The 23,836-nt window shown below is 40.1% G+C and overlaps 1 protein-coding gene across 4 annotated transcripts in view; it reads right to left on the bottom strand.

Moving 5' to 3' along the window:
• Positions 1 to 4,417: 4,417 nt before the first annotated feature.
• The window catches only part of psme3ip1 (proteasome activator subunit 3 interacting protein 1), a 116,513-nt gene continuing 97,094 nt past the window's right edge, over positions 4,418 to 23,836 (bottom strand). For 2 of the 4 annotated variants that reach the window (XM_039762972.1, XM_039762971.1), the window contains 3 exons: positions 18,010 to 18,143; positions 6,255 to 6,319; positions 4,418 to 4,997 (listed from right to left, as the gene is read on the bottom strand). In XM_039762972.1, the coding sequence (XP_039618906.1) occupies positions 4,777 to 4,997; positions 6,255 to 6,319; positions 18,010 to 18,143 (420 nt within the window). In that variant the 3' untranslated portion in view covers positions 4,418 to 4,776. The remainder of the gene's footprint in view (positions 4,998 to 6,254; positions 6,320 to 18,009; positions 18,144 to 23,836) is intronic. The other 2 variants (XM_039762974.1, XM_039762973.1) reach the window with 2 other exon arrangements.

Below are 23,836 nucleotides of genomic sequence, written 5' to 3'. Positions count from 1 at the left end.
TGAGGACATGCTGTCTAATGGTGGCTTGAAGCAGTGGACCCAGAGGAATGGAGAAGACAATGCTAAATTGTTCATGCAGTACCCCCAAGCCCCAGCTCTAGCTACTCGGGAGCTCCAGTATTTCCGATGCTTTTTGGGGCTCTTATGTAATTTGACAGATAATCTCAGTGCCATCATCAAGACTCCCAACATTTTTTTATTTTTAATTTTTATCAAAGGAATTCTCAACAGCACAGTAGAATCATCTGCCAATCTTCATCCTGTTCAGAATGCAGCATCTATCCAACGTGCAGACACAGAGCAGACCTTTCAGCACCTCGCACTGCTGCTCTTCAAGACATCGCCGGGTACTCTTTAATCTGCGACGCTTTGTCGCTTCTTCACTCGTCCTGAAGTGTCTGCCGATGCTAACACACGATGGACACACCTTGGATTAACATGTCCCTTTGGTCACATTATTTTCAGTCTTTTCTAGGGGTACCATCATTTTTGTCCAGGCCTGTTTCATGAGTTCTTTTTTTTTTATTAATTCTGTTGAAGCATGGTTGAAAAGCAATGTCTGACTTTTATTAGTTAAATTTCATAGAATTTTTATTTATTATTACTTTTGTCAGATTAAAGTTATTTCTGTGACCATTTTGAGTTTTTCTTTCATTGACTGAAGGGTACCAACAATTTTGTCCACGTGTGTACAAGTAGCCGGCACTAAGGAGAGACCACCAGCTGGTCAAAGAGACTCATTTTTGGTCCCTGTGGCTAATCACACTGGACAATGAAGATTTTTGCTTCCTAAACACGTCTCGTGCACCTTATGGATTTTCGCCTGCCGACTACAAAAAAAATCACCTTTAAAATTTCCTGTCACGTACTGTTTTGTGGTAATCGCCTATTTTTTGTGATTTCTTCTCATAAGTATGCAGTCCAACAACTACAACTGACACATCTGTGGAGATCTAAACGTAGCGTTAGTGCTACTGGGAGTGCAGCTCGGATACACCAAGGATTTTGATGGGACAGCCATGCTGAAGGGGCTCAGTAAATTCAAAAGAGCTGGCAGACAAGTGTGCCTCCTCTTCAGGTAAAACCTGGACTGATGAAAAATCTCATGAAAGTGAAGAGCAACGAAGATGAAGGATTTTGATATTTGAGGCAGATGTCACCTCGAGTAACATTATAGATGCTGTCCACTAATCAGACACGCCATTGATGACAAGCGGTGTGAAGACCTGCTAGTGGGCCGGTGGTATCCATTCCCGGGAATTCCCCATGGACGACACAGTGCACGGGCATCTTACATGTGAATGGTTTTAGAACGACCGACACTTATTTTTAATAAAACTACTGCAATATGTTGACACCAATAAAAGACTAACCTTATCTACAAGCAGTTCGTGTTGTCATACAAATACATGTATCTAGTTCAGTGGTGCCCACACTTTTTTGGCTTGCGGGCTTAACTTTTAAAATGACCAGGTCGAAATGATGTACCTACATTAAAAATGCTATATAATACAAAGAGTACGCAACACGTGTTTCGCCCTTTACGTTGCTCCACGGCATGTGGTTCGTTTATTTGACAGCATGTAGATCGGTGTAATTACATTCATGGTCTGAATCACAATCTGATTGTATGGGTGCATGTGGGATGACCAGTGTGTTAGAAGGAAAGAGATCTCAAACTGGCCGCCCTGTATGTCAATCAAGTGGCAAAATGACATAGGGAGGATATATGATAGACTAACGTTTAATAAAAAAAATTTTTTGAATGCAACGTGATCTACCTGATCAGATACTGATACACTTGTTTTAAACAACGCCAGCACTTGCCGTTGCTCTACAACCCGCCATTTCAGCTTTTACTGATGCATCCAGTTTCTTGTCATCATTCTGTGATGGCAAGTTTCTTGGCACAGATAATGCGGATGCAACAGACTGACACATTGTAATTTCAAGATGCTGTTTAAAGCTGTTGTCTGATAGACATCTGCCCTGTCCCAGCATTCATGGGCTGCTGAGTGCAGACTCCTCCCAGTCCACTATACTCAGTCTTAGTCGGAGCCAGGAGACTGACGACTGCTGCTGGTTGACTGAATGAATCTGCAAAACACTACACTGTTGGCCAAAAAACCGTGCCACTTAATTATTTTCAACTATACAGTAACTCTGTTATTTCTTGATTGATTTTTACACGCTATATATGCGAGCTTGGTCGTTCACAGTTGAAAAATGTCCGGGAATCCTGGTAATCGGGAGCCCGGGAATAGATTCCCTAGCCGGTGGGAATCATAGGGAAGGCTTCCAGGGATGTTGTTGAGCGGAGAAGAACAGACGAAGAGGGAACACGATTGAGGGCTTTGAAATTATGAACACAATCAGGCTGTCACTCTAAAATAAATTCTGCAACAAGAACACCGGGAAGCAGATGGAAAATTATTAAAGGCAGGTTTCATACAAACATTATACAGTGTTTCTTCGCATAAAGAACTGGAGACACATGGAATACGTTAAGAATAACATGGATTGGACTGGTGAGCTTTGTTGGGCTGAATGGCTTATTCTCGTCTAGATTGTTATCAAGTGGAGTGATGGACAGCAGGACTTTAGGGATCTTCAGATCTCGACTTGACGTTTTTTTCAACAATCTTTAATTTGCATGGACAAGCTTATTTGGCTTAATGGCCTGTAATCGTCAAAGTATTTCTAATGTTCTCATTTTCTTGGCAACTCTGGAGCACCAAACTACGTCCATCTGGTTGACAATTTGCTTGAAACATATAAGCTATGAAGTACAACGTGTCATGAAAGATTCATTTTCTGCATTCATACTTGGAATTCTCGGCCCCTCGCTGAAGAAGTCTTTAGGACTGACTCAGGTTATGAAATTTATGGCAACAACTAAACAAAGCAACTGGGGGACAGGTTGTACCTGAGTGCTTTCACTGGCCCAGGAACAGGCAGGTTAACCAATTCTATTGGTCTAAAGTATGGCTGTTTATGATTGGTTTTGGATCGGAGGCATGGCTTCCCGATTTGTGATAAGAACGGTATAAAGTTGGTCACCTTGCTCTAATCTCTCTCTCTCTCTCGCACACCAATTGACCATGAAGAGACAACCACCACTCAACTCGGCAGCCATACTGAGCCAAGCATGTGGCCTGTTTCAGGACTCCATTGAAAGGCCATGTGGTAGCACAGACCAAGTCAGAGTGAAGATAAGTCGCCTATGGACGCAAGATGGACTTCTACTTAGGCTGTAATGGTACAGTTTGGCAACATTCATATATTGTACTCTGTTTCATTATCAATAATACACATTTAAATGTGTAACTTAACTCCTGCCTGTTCTTTTACTCTGTCTAAGTGCATGATTTGGAATCCGTTATATCATTACAGAAGGACTTGGATAGTATACAGGCTTGGGCAGATTTGTGGCAAATGAAATTTAATGTCGGTAAATGTAAAGTATTACACATAGGAAGTAAAAATATTAGGTTTGAATACACAACAGGCAGTCGGAAAATGGAGAGTACACCTTATGAGAAGGATTTAGGAGTCATAGTGGACTCTAAGCTATCAACTTCCCAACAGTGTTCAGAGGCCATTAAGAAGGCTAACAGAATGTTAGGTTATATAGCACGATGTGTGGAGTACAAGTCCAAGGAGGTTCTGCTCAACCTTTATAATGCACTGGTGAGGCCTCATCTTGAGTACTGTGTGCAGTTTTGGTCTCCAGGCTACAAAAAGGACATAGCAGCACTAGAAAAGGTCCAGAGAAGAGCGACTAGGCTGATTCCAGGTCTACAGGGGTTGAATTATGAGGAAAGATTAAAAGAGCCTTTACAGTTTAAGCAAAAGAAGATTAAGAGGTGACATGATTGAAGTGTTTAAAATTATGAAGGGAATTAGTACAGTGGATCGAGACTTGTATTTTAAAATGAGTTCATCAAGAACACGGGGACACAGTTGGAAACTTGTTCAGGGTAAATTTCGCACAAACATTAGGAAGTTTTTCTTTACACAAAGAACGATAGACACTTGGAATAAGCTACCAAGTAGTGTGGTAGACAGTAAGACGTTAGGGACTTTCAAAACTCGACTTGATGTTTTCTTGGAGGAAACAAGTGGATAGGACTGGCGAGCTTTGTTGGGCTGAATGGCCTGTTCTCGTCTAGATTGTTCTAATGTTCTAATGATGTTGTGTATCATAATCAACAAAAATGTTTCAGGAAGCAAAACCTTTGAAAACCCGTGTGGTCCAGTGTAAGAAGTCTTGCCTCCTTTGCTCCTTTTGCAGTCTGTGTTGAGGACATGCAGTACGTTGTCAGAGTCTGCTCTTACTCAGTTTTCTGTAAATTCCTTTGTTGTTGCGCTTACTAGGAAAGGGCATAAAAATGAAAGAATAGCAAAACACAAAGCATTAGGTGAAAGGTTTATTTCAAAATCTCACTTTACAGACATTTTCAGAAATGTTTTTCTCTCATCCTACTCCACGGACAGTGGAGTTTAGCAAAATCACCAAGCAACAGGAACTGTCTAAATTATTAAAGATGTGAAATTTAGTATCTTCGGCTCTGGCATGTCCTCGGCAGACCTAAACATCCTTCAGCCAAGTTAGCTCTGTAAAAGTGTCAGGAAATCTTCCATTCATGTAGAAGGGTCAAAGGTCAAACTGTGTGAATGGAAGACAGGGGGGGAAGTGGGAAGTGTTAGAAAAGTCTCCGCACACAATGAATTGTGTCTCATGCAGCAAGGAAAGAACAAAACTAAGAGTTCCCCTCAGAGGGTCTCCAAATCACGGTTTGAGCGCAGGACGGCAGAGACCAGCTTTCCTGCAACGCTATCAATACCTTCACTGTCGCTGCTGGAGTCCGAGTCGCTGCTGCCAGAGTAGGCCCCTAGGCCCGGCAGGATGCCCACACACACAGCTGCTGATGGCCGGTGAACTGCCATGGAAAGCCCACTAGGCCGAGTTGCTTCTCCATGGCAGTCGGCCTCTGCTGTGGGAAAAGGGAGAGGAGAGAGATAAGAAAGCACAGGAAACTTGCAGGACCAGGATCAACACACACTAACTTTATGGGGGAAAAAAAAAAACATGTGGACTGGATGAAGAAGCAAAGGACATGATGGAAATCCACAATGCCAGGCCAGGTATGCCAACTCTTCATTATTTAGGGGTGACCTGCTTAGGTGCCAGCAACCATACCACCTCACGATAGCATGTTTGGGCCTGGCCAGTACTTGGATGGGAGACCAAGCAGGAACACTTGGCTTTCTACTGGAAGAGGAGCAGTCTATGTGTGAGTCCCAGTGCCCCAGAGCAGTGACAGGGACATTATGCTGTTAAAAGTGGTGGCATTTTTCTGATGACATGTAAAACCAAGGTCTTCACTCTGTGCCACTGCACAATGCCCTGCCTAAATTTCCCACCATAGCCTGGTCTTACTGGCCCACTCATCACCTCACTCTGTCCCCCTTTCATCACCCAACAGCTAATGGTGAGTGTAGTGGCACAATAATGGCTGCCATCGCATCATTAAAGTGGATGCCGCACATTGATGAAGGTATGAGTGGCTCCCCATTGTCTGTGCAAATCGCTACAAGTAGCTACAAAAGCACTAAAGGAATGAAAAGAGTTCATTACTGAGTGCTGGTGTTTTTTCACACTATTTGTAAAACATCAGAGGGAGAGAAGGAGGCTCCACCTGCAGCCATGTTGGTATTTTTTCACACCAATTCAAACACAATCTGAAATCCTGAAATACTCAACCTGCATATGACATTTAATCCTAGCGTAGTTTATTATGTATGGATATACAAGGCTGTCGGCAGCTGTTGGGTGGAGACTCGCCCCCGGCTGACCAGGCAGCCTCTAAACATATGAGCTTGTTGGATGGGATGGCCATGTCGTGGTGACACCACTAACCTCTGTGTGGGATCTTCACTCAACATGTCAGGAGAAGCAGGGAGGTGAAGAAAGCACACAATAGTAATACGCAAGCTAGTCTGGACAAGCACTGCAGCTTTTAATGTAAATGTAGTGAAATAAAAATGTGAAATCTCTTCTGACTCCACTATAGAGATCCTTTCAACTAAATAAGCTAAAAAAAATAAAATAAAAAGCAGAGGACAACCAAGGCTCCCAATGAAGTGCCGGACCACAGGACCACAACACATCTGTAAACTACAGGCAACCCTAACAGCAGGGCAGTAGGGGACACCAGGAAATAGGCGGCTTTCTTTTAAAAATACTTTACCTTCATGTCTTCTGTCTTCCTCTTTCTCTACTTTCTGTTTTTTTACACTTTCTGAGTTGTCCAAGCTTAAAAAAAAACAAAAAGAAAAAGAAAGTTGATTCTCTTGGAAACTAATGAAGAAGCTCTGACCTCCATGTTTTTCATCCATCTGTCAGTTTTCGGACTGTGTATCAACTTAGCTTAGCAGCCATACCATCTGCACCTCCGAACAGGCTATCCCCCTGAAGCTAAGTATTTGTGGGTCTTGCCAGTACTTGGATGGGAGACCCTCTAGGAAAAGCTAGTCTTGCTAATGAAAGAGGTGTTGGCGCCTAACCTTCTGCTGTGGTCTGCGTGTGATGGGGGCACTGTGTTGTAAAAGAAATGAGACAAAATGTCTGTGGACACAAAAAAATCTCTGGGCATCTTCCAAAAATAGTAAGGTGCAAGTCTGGCTAAACTGTCCACCATGACCTTGTCCACTCTGGCCCCCTGATCATCCCGTGTCTCTACTTAGCTCTCTGTCACCCCTTCACTATTTAATAACTAATGTGTGGTGAGCTTAGTGCCGCAAAAATGGCTGCCATTTTATTGCCATGGTGGATGTTACGCATTGGTGCTGGTTGAAGCTGTTCCCTTACTATCTACGTAAAGCACTCGAGTAGCTGGGAAAGCGCTATATAAATGTAATTAATGACAATGACTTTCTCGAACCAAAAAGCAATGTTCATTTGTAGTCTTCCTCTTACTCATTTGCACATTCACAGCCACTGACCAAATAAGCACAATTTTAAAGCAGGTGGATTCAGCACTCCTTCCTGCTTACATCACCTGAGCAGCACTCTGGGTAGTAGGGGGCTCATGTGTTAAACACACGTCAGGCACACGGCCATACAAAAGCCATGAATACACCAACACATTTCCAGCTTCCTTCTCAATGTGCACTTTGTGTTTACAGTAATCCCTCGCTATATCACGCTTCGACTTTTGCAGCATCACTCTATCACGGATTTTATATGTAAGCATATCTAAATATATAACGCGGATTTTTCGCTGCTTCGTGGGTTTCTGCGAACAATGGGTCTATTTATTTCTGGTACATGCTTCCTCAGTTGGTTTCATACAAGGGATGCTATTGGCAGATGGATGAGGAGCTACCCAATCAGAGCATGCAGTTAAGTTCCTGTGTGCTGATTGGCTTAGCGACAGAGCGCCGAATTCAATTTCGCGGCGCTAACCAAGAAGTCTCGTCTCGCTCATTCAGCATCAACGTGTTTCGCTGTGTAAAGAGTTAACTTTTGTGCTCTTTTGTGTTTATCTTTGTGCATAGTCAAGCCCTTCGTTATGTCTCCAAAACGATCTGCTCCTGATACTGCTTCAGGGGCCGTGCCCAAGCTCCAACGGAAGATGCTAACGACTGCCGAAAAGGTAAACGTTTTGGATATGTTGAAGGAAGGGAAAAGCTACACCGCTGTAGAATGCCATTATGGCATCAATGAGTCCACGATTCTTTTTATTTAAAAAGGAGGAAAAGAATATAAGATCTACGGCCGCAGTGTCCTTTTAACCAGGGCGCAAAACGAGTTGTAAGTGGACGTAATAAGGCAGTAATCCGGATGGAATGTGCTTTAGGGATTTGGATTGAAGGCTGCCGGAAGAAGAACAACGGCAGTGCTACACAATCGCCTGAAGAGGCTCCTTTAGAAGAGCTGTAACGCTCTCCTTTGTTGTGCAGTAAAATTAAACTCATCATTATCAGACAAGTCGTCGTGTCATTGTTGGTGAGTAACCATAATTAATTTTCTACGTACAGTACTTAGTACATGTATGTACATTTAGTGTCACTAGACACACATTTTACTGTATACAATTTTTCTTGCATTGTACGTATTTATTGCTGGTGGCCAGTCTATCATAATGGCTGTAACATATGTGATATCAGAGATGCTCGATATCTATAATATTTAGGTTTTACTGTATATAATCAGTGTGTTTACATACATAATTTCAACGAATCTTACCTAATATCGAAGAGAATACAAAGGGTTTATGCTGTATAACTGTGTGGGAAATGTTTATAAGAGTGTGGGAGAGTTTATAAGGCTTAAAATATATAAAAATAACCATATGAACATATGCCTTTTACTATGCGGATTTTCACCTTTCGTGGGGGGTTCTGGAACGCAACCCCCGTGATCGAGGAGGGATTACTATAAATGTATTTGCAAGATTTCCGCTAATTTTTACCCCACTACTGGGACTAGCATTATATATTTGGAGGCATTGGCTGCTATGGCTCTGTGATGTCATTCTGGCCTTGCAAAGCATCATGGGGCATTAGAAGAAAGAAAAAAAAAAAAAAAAAGAAAGAAAACTTGGTCTAAGTCAATCACACTAAGAATTTCCAAGAAAATATCTGGCAAGCATGGTCACTGGCGGACACATCTAGTTTGCTGCAAATCTACACTAACAGTGGCAGAGACTCTAGCAGTGTTCAGAGATCAGTAGGTGGGCTGTGGCACATTTCAACAGCTTGACTCTTAATTGCTGCCTTACACCTTAAACTGAAATTTCAGTTGATTCAGAGATTCTCACCTTTTTAGTGCACAGACATTTCTGTCGCTTTCTATTGGCAGTCACTTGAGAGAAAGTCACAGCTTGACATGAGTGTTGAGCTCCCATGCAGTTCCCATCTGGCAGTCTCCCCCATGTCTCTTCGGGGTTCTTCCCAGCATAGACATTCTCCAGTATCCCCGTAAAGACCTGGACCCCATCCATTGCAAGACATCTCTCACTTGAGCTGTTGGTTTGAGTGCAACTACAGAATATTTATGCTTTATAAAGCATCTACAAGTCACTGTGCAACATACAAACTGAAGGTTTAATTTCACAATACATTTACAAAGAAAATAATGAGTACTATTATATAAATAGTAACCAAGACTAATTACACGTCACTAAAACAATCCAAAAATGTAAAAGGTGTTTAAAACTACACCATTAAGATGGTTCTGAACTGGTTTAAGTGGATCTTAGACAAGTGCTCTACTCCCAGCTAAGCTGTGGCCACAGCAAATGGCTCAAAGACACTTTGAAGACTGACCTTATCAAAAGCCAGACCAACATGACTAGCTGGAAGAGAACAGTTACAGAACATCCTGTGTGATTCTGAACTCTGATGTGGTGGGCAATGGTAGAAACGAGCAAAACAAGATTTGAGGTTGCAATTCCCAAATGGAACCTCCAGTCTTCCAAGGTCTGGGGCTCGTTAGTTTCCTCAGCCATCTAAAGTCACCAATATAACAATGATGGATGTATCCTACTCATCTGCTGAAAGAGACAGAAATGTCTACGAAGTAAATAAGCAACGATGTGGGATATAAACCGGTAATCTGAATTTGAAAGTTTAATTGTATTATCCATCTATTTCTGAACGCACTTAATTATGCCATTTTAAATATACTTACCATTTTTGATTTTTTGTAGTAAAGCATATTTAGCCCTGGAGGGAATTTGCGTTATTTGGCATTCAATTCATTTTGTAATATTCTGTGTAAACGTGTGGTGATGTTAAACTCTCAGTATACTGCAATGTGATTTATAGATGTTTTTATAATGCATAAACACAGTTACATTCAAACCAAAAGATGCCACAAGTTACAGCCACTCCCAGCACTGGTTGGGATGCCGGGCTATCACAGGATACAGTCTCGTCCAGAACCAGTGAAGAATCTCCTCTCCATTCATCTTTGTGTTGTTGGAGAAATGCTGGGAAGAAAGCCACGGAAACACAAGGAGAATGCCGGACAGAAACTGCATGCAGTCCAACATTAGAGTCAAGCTGCAGATATGTGCCACTGCTAGCCAACTCTGACACAATGCACACATCAGGGAGAATGCCCGGGAAGTTTACAACATGCTTTTTCTCAGGCTGTTTGAGTGTTTGACAAAACTGCTTCCAGCCCACCAATGTTCTGGTGAAGACCCGGTTATTCACAAATCATCTCATCTACTCTCATCTTAGATATGTATGGATGAACACACCCTATCAGCTGCCAACAATTTAGGGTTTTGTTACACTGCTAGTTTTCATCTACAGTTATGTGAAAAATGAAGTACATTCAATGAAATATTTTATATTGTTTAACATATGTGGACATATCAAGTTTTAATTTTCATTTGAACAGTATCTTTAGATAATGCTAATATAATGTAACAAACATCATGCCACACGTGGCAGTTCATTGTATAATTTTAATAAACAGAAATGCAAAATTTGCATGTAGAAATAGTACATCCACCCTTACATTTATCACTATCACTTTGTAATGACTAGGACATCATTAGAGAGGATCTCGTCTTATTTACACCTCAGACATTTAGCATGGTTTCCTGTCTGTTGCTTAATTATGTGTTATTGCCATTCTAAGATAAAAAAGAGCTCTCTGAGGTCCACCATAAAGGATATAGATGTCTACAAGTCTGGGAAAGGATTTCAAAAGATCTCCAATCAAACAGCAATCAACCACTCCACTGACCACAATATCATTTAGAAGTGGAGATTTCAAACAATTGCCAACTTGGCCAGGCCAGGCCACCCCAGCAGACACGAGATGCCAGAATTTCTTCAAGGGGCCTGTAGGTAGCTCTTGCCACTGTTGATGTCAAAGTGTATTAGTCTACCATTAAAAAGAGACTCCAGAAATGAGATTTGCTTGGAAAGTGTGCCGGGAGGGAACCTTTGCTGTCCAGAAAGAACATCAGGGCAAGACTAAAGTTTACTAAACAAAGAACAGGACTTCTAGAACAGCAAAGTGCTATGGAAAGGTGAGGCAAAGATATGCGTCATCTCTGAGGGACTAAATCAAACACTGTGTCGTCTGTTTCCATGTATTTTCAATATGGCTAGCAGTCCTGTATGGCCAGATGGATTAAGGTTTCAGTGCATCACATCATTCAGCTGCAAGTATTAGCAGCCTGGAAAAACGTGACCAATAGTATTGCTTTTTGTGCTTCTTTATTGACTAATTCAGTTTAATCTGAGGAACATATAAAAAAAAATAATTCAGACATTTTTTAATAAGCATTTCTTTGTTTAAACAAGTGGTGATACACTATCTTTCAATTCATTAATTTCCAAAGTAGCATTTATCTCTGGGGCCGAGGCGTGAATCAACAACACAAACGTTGCTTTACTTTTAAAAGAAGATCTGAGGTTATGTGACATTGTGAATCTACTACTTGCTAGGTGTTTACTTCTATATAGCATACCAGAAATTGTTTCAGATTGTTACTCAAATATGGCAACCGTGCGCTGAATATTGAATATTAATATGTGCAGCTTTGTGACTTGACGGTCACCGAGCTCTTAGTGGAAAGGCAGATTTGAAATTGTCCTTCTTAGAATGCTTACAGATGATGCCATTTAAAAAACAGGTTTTCAGTAATCTTTTTAGTTAGCCAATAAAAGGTGTCATTTTGCTTGGCTTTTCTCAGCACTTACTTCTTTATTTATTATCTGCTTCGGATTGCACAAGTATGCTGCAAAGGAATAGTGGCTGAAGAAAGAAAAAAAAATTAAAAGGCACCCTCTATCTGAAATACTGCCAAGGTACAAAACTCAAAACTAAATGATCTACCGCATGTTAGCTCTGCTCCCTTCTCCATGCCTTGCTAGTGTCCTTAAATCCCTGTTAATTCTAAATTTCAAATGCAGACACAGACCTGTAGACATGAATTGGTTCTCCAGTTCCCTGAACACTCTGGTCAGCTTACAGCCACTTACACCTCCTTGGTCTTCTGACCTACACTGCAGCAGCTACAGTAAGATGAGTAACATGATTTTAACGGAGGCTAATATTTTCATAATTGTTTAATTGTCATTTAAGGAATGAACTGGATATATAAAATATAGAAACGACTTTCTGACAAGTAAGCACATACTCCGAATGAAAAGTAGAAAAATGTATGCAAAAGAGCAATTGTTTTCAGCCATGTTTTACTGATAAGGGCAGCTATATTTTATGATGTTACAAACGTTTGCTTAACCTTCCCCCTGAGTCTTTAGGAAATTCTGTTAAGTGCTGATTCAAGGTGTGAAATAATTACACAAGAATGCTTTGTTAGAACATGCACTGCTTCTGACTTGGTTTACAAGCGACTTGCTGAATGTGAAGCTGGCACGTGGATATTCCATCTGTGACATCAGAAGTTTAAATTTAGGGAGCTCGATAAACCTCTGTCATTATCAGAATTACTGGATGCTATAAAGTCACTCCAAGGTGGAAAAGCAGCAGGCCCTGATGGCTACCCTGCAGAGTTTTACAAGAAATTCTCCGCTCAGCTAGCTCCCCTCCTATTAGCAACATTTACAGAAGCCAGAGATAACCAATCTCTTCCACAAACCTTTCGCCAAGCACTAATCACTGTCTTTCCAAAACAAAATAAGGACTTATTACAATGTGCATCATACAGACCAATTTCACTTCTGAATAACGACGTTAAAATACTCTCTAAAATCATAGCTAGAAGGATGGAGAAAGTGCTCCCCTCAATAATATCACAAGACCAAACTGGATTTATTAGGGGCCGACACTTATCTTCAAATCTTCGACGCCTGTTTAATGTAATATACTCACCAACTAAATCAAACACCCCAGAAATATTATTATCATTGGATGCAGAAAAAGCATTCGACATGATTGAATGGAAATACCTTTTACTATTTTGGAGAAGTTTGGGTTTGGCCCGAACATTTGTGCATGGATTAAATTACTGTATACTAACCCAGAAGCTTCAGTTTGCATCAATAACATTTGCTCAGACTACTTTAAACTAGAACGTGGCACAAGACAAGGATGCCCTTTGTCACCACTGCTGTTTGCAATTGCCATTGAACCACTGGCAATACATTGTCGAAATACTGATCAGATAAAGGGGATTAGCAGAGAAGGACTGGAACAGAAAATCTCATTATATGCAGATGACATGGTACTGTATATATCGGACCCAGAAAATTCTGTGCCTGCAGTCTTAGCAGCACTCACAGAATTTCAAAAGCTCTCTGGTCTCAGAATTAATCTGAATAAAAGTGTACTCTTTCGGTGAATTCAAGCATATAATATTAGATTAGACACCCTTCCTTTTATCATTGCAGAACAGTTTAAATACCTCGGGGTAAACATCACAAGTAAACATAAAGCTCTTTATCAACAAAATTTCGTGTCTGTATGGAAAAAATTAAACAAGACTTGCATAGATGGTCAACCCTTCATCTCACACTAGCTGGAAGAATTAACACTGTTAAGATGAATATTCTTCCTAAGCTCCTTTTTTTATTTCAAAACATACCAATATACATTAATAAATCGTTCTTTAAGCAATTAGATTCAACAATAACCTCATTTATTTGGAATTCTAAACATCCACGCATCAAAAGAGCGACCCTACAAAGACAAAAGGCAGAAGGCGGCATGGCTCTACCTAACTTCCAGTTTTATTACTGGGCAAATATACAGTCGATAAGAACCTGGACACAAATAGAAGAACATACACAGGCATGGACCGCAATAGAAGTAAAATCCTGCAGTACTTCTTTGTATTCCTTGCTTTGTGCTCCAATAAACACACGTTATCGGCAATACACTAATAACCCAATTGTGCTCCACTCACTTAGAATCTGGAACCAATGTAGAAAGCATTTTAAGACGGAGAAGCTTCTTTCTGTGGCACCCTGCAAAAGAACCACCTCTTTCAACCCTCACAAACATATGCAGTTTTAATATCTGGAAAAATTTGGAATTAACTTGCTTAGAGACCTTTATATAGACAACGTCTTTGCATCCTATGAACAATTACGTTCCAAATTTAACATTCCAGCTACAAATTTCTTTCACTATCTTCAAATCAGGAACTTTGTTAAACAGAACCTTCCAGATTTTCCTCATCTTGCACCCTCATCCACGCTGGAAAAATTATTGCTCAATTTCAAGGAGTTAGACTCCATCTCTACAATATATAAAATCCTTTTACAATCCCTTCCTTTCAAAGATCCAAGAGGACACTGGGAAAATGATCTCTCAATTAATATATCAGAAAAGGAGTGGAAAGTAGCAATGCAGAGAATTCACTCAAGCTCCATATGCATAAAGCATACAATTATACAACTCAAAATTATATATCGAGCACATCTGTCTCACTAAAACTCTCAAAATGTTTCCAGGGCATGATCCAACCTGCGAACGTTGCAACCAAGCCCCAGCCTCACTAGGTCACATGTTCTGGGCCTGCTCCAAATTAACATTATTCTGGACAAAAATTTTTAATTACCTCTCAGACAGTCTTGGACTCACAATCCCTCCTAACCCATTAACAGCTGTGTTTGGGGTTCTTCCAGAGGGTCTTAAAGTGGAGAAAGACAAACAAATTGTGATTGCATTCACTACACTGTTGGCACGCAGACTTATTCTGATAAACTGGAAGAACCCAAACTCTCCTCTTTAAGTCAGTGGGAAACTGATGTGTTATATTATTTAAAATTGGAAAAAATCAAATACTCAGTTAGAGGATCTGTGCAGACTTTTTTCAAAACATGGCAGGATCTAATCAGTAATATTTTGAAATGATTTTATAAAGCACAGAGAATTTGTTGATTTAGGTATTTTTAAAAGCCTTAAATTTTACACGTTTGGCTTGCTCTCTCTCTCAAGGGTGGGGATCGATCTGTTCTTAGCATAATTCTTTTTTTTTTTTTTAAAAACTTGATTGCTATGTATTGATTGTAATAAAATTAATAAATAAAAAAAAAAAAAAAAAAAAAAAGTTTAAATTTAGGTCGTATGAGTTCCAGTATCAGCGATAGGGACATTCGACATCATATGAGCCTGTACCTCAGGAAGAAATCTTGGGAGTGGAAGGCAGCTCTGGTGAAGACAGTTTACAACCTAATTAACTTGTCTATCCTTTCTTTCTTGGTTGTCTGAAATAAAAGGGAATGCTTACACACAGGAAAAAACAGTTGAAGTGAAGGTTGGGCCGTGCCGGAGTTGTTTTACTAAGAATGGCGCACGCACTGATACAGAAGATCAGTCTCTCTCTGTCTCTCTGCCATATTCAATCCTGAGGCATTTTCACTATTTCATCCATGGAGGAGTCCAGGCTATTTCTCTCACCAGAGACCAATCTATCTATCTATCTATCTATCGTTTACAGATTGTTATGGACATTTCTGGATATGTGACATTTTGAACTATCATTCATCAGCTTTAAAGATAGCAAAGTGCTAATCCTGATGGCCAAGCTTCTGGATATGTCAAACAAGCTCTCTCACAGTAGCTAGTGCTAAAACAACTTTCAGGGAGACTGGATTTTTCATTATAGTGACTCAACTTTTCTTTTGGTTTTGCCATTTGGGATTTGATGACCTGGTATTTTGTTCTCCTGGTTTTGGCCCAGGTTTGTTTTCAACTGTCATTTCGTGTGACAACTCATGATTTTTGCAGCCTTTTGCTTCTATTGCTAACTCCTTTCTTATGGCATCAGCACACCATGATGCTCACTGTAGGACTGGTATTGCTTTTCAGTTCACTTCTCCTGATAAGCTGTAATAAGCACAAGATCTTTTTTCTTTTTATACATGATTTGGTGGAGTGATGCCTCTGAGGCTACGGATCTGCACTGGCGATCGGAAGGATGCCGGTTCGAATCCCGTAAATGCCAAAAGGGTCTCTGCTCTGTTGAGCCCTTGAGCAAGGCCCTTAACCTGCAATTGCTCCATCCTAGGTATGACGTTAATCTGCATCCATCCCTGCATGTAGGCCTTTCAACCTGCAGGGAAAAATTTGGGGGTGGGAGGCAGAATTGGCACTCCAGTCACCATAAAAAATACCTCACATCTGAACTAGTGTGGTGCTGAGGTGCCACCTGTTGCATGGCTGCACTCGGGTCCTAATCTGGGTCCTGAGCGGGTCTGTCGTGTGGTGGGAGTGGAAATGCGCTGTATCAGCGGGTGCTCCTAAACTCTCTCTCTATACATGATTTACCTAAATTGTGCATTTGTGCAGCCCTGTCCTGTGCTATTCACACTTGAAGTATCAAAGAGCACATGTTGTAGCTGTTAAGTAGGTAAGACATGATCAAGCATGAGTCAAACATGTATCAAAGGAAACTTCTCAGTCCAAAAAGTTCATTTTTAAAAAGGTTTAGTGAACAGTTCACACAAGAATAGAGAGAAGTTGTTACACGTGCATAATAAAAGGCAATAACGGAAAAAAAAAGTTTCTTCTTTAAACTTAACTTTTCTTGTTAAACTTTAGTTGTTTTCTATACTTAAAAGGTCAGTTATTTCTCTATGCTTTACTTCACTTTCAGTATGTTCTATACGTTTAGCGCTGAACGTTCAAAACAGCAAGTTATATTACATACAACTAAGCATGTTAAGACACGGTTTGAAACTGTGTGCCCTCCATGCCTTATCTTACTTACGGCAAGGAAGGTCACTAACTGAAACTAATCTGTAATCAGGGCGGCAAGAAACAGTTAGAATATACCAATTCAATTCAGCTTGTGGGATTTATAATAGAATGTTTAACATAACTAAGAAAATACATCTATCAACTTAACATGACCTAAATAGAACAATCCCTGTCTCTGTTTTGCTCACAGAAGACTTAAAAAGAGGCATTCGAAGTTGAAACTCAAGATTATAAAGATGCTTAACCTTAGTTTGGTTGAAATCAATTTAACGTCAAATACCCTGAGATAAAATCATCAAAAGCCCCTAAAGTAGATTGGATAAAGTCAGACATTTTGAGAAAAGAAGGGAAGAGCAGTAAATGTAAATTGGGTTATAAACCCTCCTTCGCTAAGAAACATTGGTCTGTAAGTCATGGCAAAAAGTGTTGAGTAATACATTTTGAACTTAACAGACTACCTTTTTTAACCCAACCAGTTCTTTTACCTTAAAACACAGTGGCATCACTATAGGCCTGCTAATGGATGATGGTTTGTGTCTATAAGCTAAGTGGGGCCACATGGCCACAGTGCAAGTCTGGCAAAGCTCCACATGCCACTAAACTACGCAGCTTCCCCAGAATGAAGTACATTCACAACTTCCGCACATTCCTGCCATGTGCATCACTTCCTTTACAAAACAACCTACATCTTCAGAAGAATGGATCTTCCTTTGTTAATTCCAGCATAAGTGAATACTCACACTTCTCAAGCTTTTAACTTTATGAGTAGAGCTACATTTGGATTCAGGATGTTAAGGAGTTTGGATGAGTTAAATGCCACTGAGTGACAATTTTACACAGCGTTCACAATAGTGATAGGGACTCCTTCTTAAATATCAAACAACAGTAGACTAAAAAAGATGGGAAAAATAAGAAAATGATGGCGATGGGGGATGACTGTTCATGTGTCCAGCAACAATATTCTCCATGATGTAAAGATTTGTAGGCTGTTATTCTTATAAAGGGTGGAGGTCATTGTACTATAGCAATACACTACAATGAAAAAGCTGACCAGCACTTCAAACATCAAATGTCATTGTGTGGGTCTCAGAAGAAGAAAGAAAAGAAGTTGAAGATGCCATAGGATTCCTGAGCCCCTTCTCTCTGTACAACACACCACACTTGGGATCTCCTGTTATTAAACCCCTGATGGTTGTCATTCAGTAAGACCACACTGTTGCTTGTGAAAGTTCCCTTTTTATTTTCAAGGTCAAGTTAAACATCTTCACGTCCCCAGGACCCAAACCAGCAATGAAGAACCTCACCTTCTGCGTTTCACAGCTCCTGCCAGAAGTTTTGCTTGTGACATCATGTTCTTATTTTCAGTCATTTTAGATGATGGCTTCTTTTCCTGATTACTCCTTGTTTCTAGACTGGTGGGCAGCTTTGAGAGTGCACTGTGATCTGATTGTTAAGGAAACAAAAGATCTGCCAGGTTTAAAAAAAACCAACAAAACATTTCCAGTCTGCTCATGGCTAGATTTCAAACAAAACCTTTTAGCAGTGAACGCTATCCCATGAACTCTGCATGCTCATTACAGTAGAGTTGTTAGTGCTCCTTCAAATTAAATTACTGCTCAGGATCACAGTATGAGTCAGTGGCAGAACAATAACCAGCCAACTTATGGTTTACAATCCAAAGCTTCAGCCACAAAGCAATACTTCTCTATATGATCACCACTTCTAGCTTTTAATTGTTAAAGTCTCAAACTTGTGGAAGCAGTCTCGTCAAATGATCTACAGGTGATTTGTGCCCTACGTCAACTCAGATTGCATTAAATAATGAGAATGGCTATTGTAACAAAAGGCAATATATTGGTGCCTGACCCGACACAGACAGACACGGGAGGCACACTGATAAAACAAAAAATGTTTTATTTCAATTTCTTCGCCTGTGGGCAGCGCCTTCCCCATCCCCACAGGCACAACACAGTCTCACAAACACAGCACCAAACTCAATTCTCTTTCTTTTCTTCTTTCTCCACCACTCCTCTCCATCAAGCTTCGTCTCCCTCCTCCCAACTCTGGCTCCCGAGTGGTGGCTGCTGGCTCCAGGTGCTTGATTGCCCATTTCCGGCTGCACTTCCGGGTGTGGTGAAAACACTGCCCATAAGGGCCCAGCAGCTCCTGCTGCAGCACCCACTGGCAGCGCCTGCAGATGCCAACAGCGCTGCACCAAACAAGGCACTGCTGCAACCCAGGGGGGTTACCATCTAACGTCCCTGGGGGTGTTGGGTAGCCCATGCTTGCTCCCCTGGAACATATACTGAAGGGGCATCCCGGCTAGGCAAGTGCCTTGGGCGTCCACCACACTATGTTGACCCGTTTCCAAAAAACTGAAGTAAGAATAGTCTTTAAACTGTGCCACAACTGCACTATTCAATTCCTAAGAAGGAGCATAAAAAGTTTTGCATTAAATCTTCCTGTACTCCCTTGTCTCAAAGTGGACAAGACTACCATTTCCTGAGCACTGAAACTTACATAGTTAAAGATGAAACAATTATTTGAAGAATTAATGTGATTCCATTTCTAGTTTCCAAAGAGGATGCGACAACTTCTTCTGGGAGCCATTGGCTTGCTAAACAAAGCTCATTTTCCTGGCAGGCTAAATTGCTTTAGAAAGCAGTCTCCAGTGACGTGAGTAGAGCTAACAAGCAAGGAAAAAATGACTCTCAAGAGTACAGAGGCACAGTGACGCTCAACTGCAGGGGGCCAAATCAGCTTTCATGGCTTAAATTACAGCCATCTAGCATCAAATCAGGATGATATCATTTCTGCCATTTTTTTCCTTATTTCACACTGCACCTCCACTGCCTTGTATTAATAATAAGTGCACTCTCCTATTTTTGCACCATTGAGCCTGTGGCCTGTGCTTGATTTAATGACAGGCTGTGGTCACAGAGTAGCAGAACACTCAGATCAAGTCTAAAGAAAGGTCAAGAGCCCCAGACTGAGCGGCTCGGCAAGACACTTTATGCAACTGTAACAATGAGAGACTTGAAAGCTATTAAAACAGAAAAGAGCCCTGATCCAAAATTAAATATAAATAGGTCATGATGCACTCTACATAACATTTGTTCAATAAAAGCAAATCTAATCAAAAGAAAAAAACTAGAAAAGTTTTTCGGTACAGAATGGGGAAATCAAATTATAAGCAAGTCCTTTTGTGCATTAGACTTTATTATTCTAAAGCACTGTATTTTTTCCTCTTAATTTGTAGTTTCTTTTTTGCTGAAAAGTGAAATAAAAGAGGCTTAGTTTCACACCTATAGCCTATAACACCTCCATAACACAGTACATTGGCATTATCCTACTATCTGTTATTTATAATTGGACGGTTTAAAATTCTAAATGTTCTTTGAATTTTAGAAGCAGTTTGCTTAGTATCAGCATCCTCCTTAGCCTAAAATTAAAAAACAAATCATCAAACAGATCAGAAAAATTAAGCATGGAAATATAGGATTTCGTTCCAAGGAATTTCTTGTTCTTCATCTGTTATTATTATTGATTAGGTTCAGTGGTTTCTATTACTGACAAATTCTTTTGTAATCATCTTTGCCTCTCAGTCTTCGTCTTGCAGCCTACATGCCTCACAGGAAGGTTGCAGTAAGCATTCAAAGGCACTATGAAGGTTTACATACTCTGCAAATCCTCCCTGCAACAATCCCTTCGCCCAGTGTCTAATGTTCTCCCCACTACAAAGGGAGCGCCTAACCCAAGAGGAAATTGAACAAATTACAGAACAGTGATTAGTGGCAACCAAAGAATAGGAATTAATGTTGACAACTAAGTTAGTTAAAAAATAAGTACCTTGATTTTCATTGTAAACTCTCTTTAATTAAAGGCATTATACAGTGATTAAGAGATCACGTGGAACAATTCTTTACGTTTGGCACACCAGGAGCTGCAATGAAGACCTTGGAGGCATTGTTTAACTGATTAAGGCTCTGTAATAAGTTCATTATTTTTAGACAGGTGAAAATGATGTACTCCAGCACTGCAACTATCGCTTTTAAATGCACTGCATCATTTGGCCATCGCTGTGCTCAAAACATATGTATCGGCATAACCAAATGAAATATATAATAGCAGAGATGTATTAACTACTAAAATAAGAGCTGCAGTTATCACTGCTTAAACAGAAATACAATCTTGGACCAAAATTGCTGACATACCTCACTGTGGCTCAGCATACCATGCTGCCAAATGAAACAAAAGGGCACAGGTTATCATAAAATGAATCTGAGCGGGGGCTTCCGGTCTGCATCCATTCCAAAATGGCAGCATAATTTATTAGCTCCGTAAATTTGCACGAATTCGGTGCCCCAGAGTGAGATATTAACAAATTAGTAAGTGCTGACAAAGTTATGGAGGGGGCAACTATCGAGAAAAGGGGAAAACCAAGAAAAAATGCTACAAAAGACGATGATAACATCCCAAACGTACACGAACAGAATACCGCGAGCGGTGACGGAGTACGTAAGGGAGAACAAATTAGCCTAGCAAAGATTCTTAACGAGATTAAGGACTTTCGACAGGACAGCCACAAACAACTTCAAGACATAAAAGAAGAATTGAATAAGTCTAATAAAAGAATTGAAGAGGCTGAAAATAGAATAGATGAGGCTGAGACCCGAATCCAAAACACGGAAGAAGTGCTGGAAGAGATGTTACAGCTAACTGAGCAAATTGAAGCCAGGCTAAATGACCAAGAGGGCCGAGCCAGACGATCAGGATCTATGGTGTACCTGAAAAAGCGGAGGGGAACTCTTCCGATTTCATTTCTTTTCTGCAGGATTTACTTAAATCGACTCTGGATCTAACCCCGCCGGTGGACCTCCAGATTGAACGGGCTCACAGAGCGCTCGCGCCTACTCCATCAGCCGAAGCCAAACCACGCTCGATAATCGTCAAGTTCCTCAACTACAGAACGAAAGAGTTGGTAATCAAAACGGCCTGGGAGAAGAAAGTGATCGAATGGAAAGGTAACAGGATTTTTTTTTTATCATGACTATGCTCCCGATGTGTTGTGGAAATGGAGGAAATATCAAGGTGCAAAAAGGATGCTGAGGGAACACAGCATCAGATTTCAAACGCGATTCCCGGCCAGGTTAAGGGTGTTCTACACTGAAGGCACGGTTATCTACAACTCCGCGGAGGAGGCAACGACTGATATGGTGAAAAGAGGTCTCCCGGTGACCACTCTCAACACACCTTCCTCATTGATTGAGCGTGTTCAGCGGCTGACCTGGAGAAAGACCGGCAAGAAGAGTGGTACACCTGCTCACGTACATCCATCCTACAAAAACGAACTTCTTGCATTCAGACGTTTACAAACAGAAGATAAGTGAGGGATAAGAAAACCTTTTCTTTGGGACAGAAATTGAAGGTACACTGATGCTTTTTTTTTTTTAAAGTACTTTCATCGTCATTTTATTACTTTCTACTAGTTTCTTAACTTAAGTTTCATTTCCCGACTTGAGAAGACATGCGTGTTAAGTGCAAATATTACCGAAGGAAAGGACGAACTGGTTCTACATCGATATGACTTTAAGTGCATGGGCCCTTAGTACACCACAAGTACAAGAGGTTTTTTACTTGAAAGTTCTGATTGTTTTTTGTTTACCTGTTCATGTTCAATGCATACAGAAGGGGATGGTATTAGATGACTGTTATACAACTGTGAGTACAGTAGATTGAATCAAAAACACAGGAAAATATGTGGATTAAAGGAAAATGAGTAATTCCATAAAGGTAGCATCATATAATGTTAAATGGGTTACTTAACCCTGTAAAAAGAAGCAAGATTCTAACTAAACTTAAAAAAGAGAAAATTGAGATAGCATTGCTTCAAGAGATTCATCTCAGTATAATAGAGCGTAACAAATTAAATCAGATGGGGTTTAAATATGTTTTTTCTGCATCTTTTGGATCTGGACGTAGGAGAGAGGTTGCAGTTTTAATCTCTAATAAAGTGACTTATGAACATCTTGCAGAAATAAAAGATAGAGAGGGTAGATACATAATGATAAGGGGCAGAGTTGAGGGCACCTTAGTTACTATTCTTAATGTGCCCCTCCGGGTAGTAAATGTTCCTTTTTTAAGACTTTGAATAATCTAATAGCATCCGAATCGCAAGGCATCTTTCTCTGCGGTGGGGATTAAAATGTTTTATTGGATCCTAAATTAGATTCTTCGAACACTTCCACCCTTTTGGCGAGTCCATTAAGAAAACATATAAATACAATGATAAAAGAAATAGGTCTGATTGATGTATGGAGAGACTTTCATCCAGGACATAGAGACTATACGTATTACTCACATCGACATACATCATACTCAAGAATTGATTATTTTCTAGCGTTTGGACAAGACAAATTTAGAATAAAAAATTGCAATATAGGTTTAATTGATATATCTGATCATGCATTAATATCACTTTATCTAAATTTAGAGATTAAACCAAAAAACACTCTCTGGAGATTAAATTCTGGCATTTTAAATAATAGAGTGATTAGAGAACAACTTGTAGTAGAAATTAAACAATATGTGGAGCAGAATGATAATGGCTTAGTTCCGCCTTCTATAATATGGGATGCATGTAAAGCAGTTCTTATGGGTAAAATTATAGCCATTACGTCTAAATTAAAGAAATGTAGACTTGAAAAACTTAACAGACTTACAAACAGGCTAAATAAATTAGAATTGGAAAACAAGAAGGATCCTAATAAAAATTTATCTCAAGAAATTAAGAAAATCAGAACAGAGTTGAATTGCCTATATACACAAGAAATAGAGAAAAAACTAACGTTTTTAAAACAAAAATATTATGAGTCTGGAGGCAAAGCAATGAAGCTATTAGCTAGAAAGCTACGTAAGCAACAGGCCGATGAGACAATACAGAAGATACAAGACCCAATATCAAAACAGCTATTCCATAAGTCAGAAGATATTAAGAGAGTGTTCGAAGAGTACTACAAAAAACTCTATACTCAAGCACAGACTGTAAATTCTGACGAAATTGATTCTTTTCTCACTCCCTTAAAACTTTCTTCGGTTAGTGAGACCTGGAATGCTGAATTAACTGCAGAT

This window comes from Polypterus senegalus, chromosome 9, assembly GCF_016835505.1.
Source record: "Polypterus senegalus isolate Bchr_013 chromosome 9, ASM1683550v1, whole genome shotgun sequence".
Classification (NCBI taxonomy): Eukaryota; Metazoa; Chordata; class Cladistia; order Polypteriformes; family Polypteridae; genus Polypterus; species Polypterus senegalus.
Note: the sequence above shows the minus strand (reverse complement) of the source record. Positions and strands in the feature narration are given on the sequence as shown.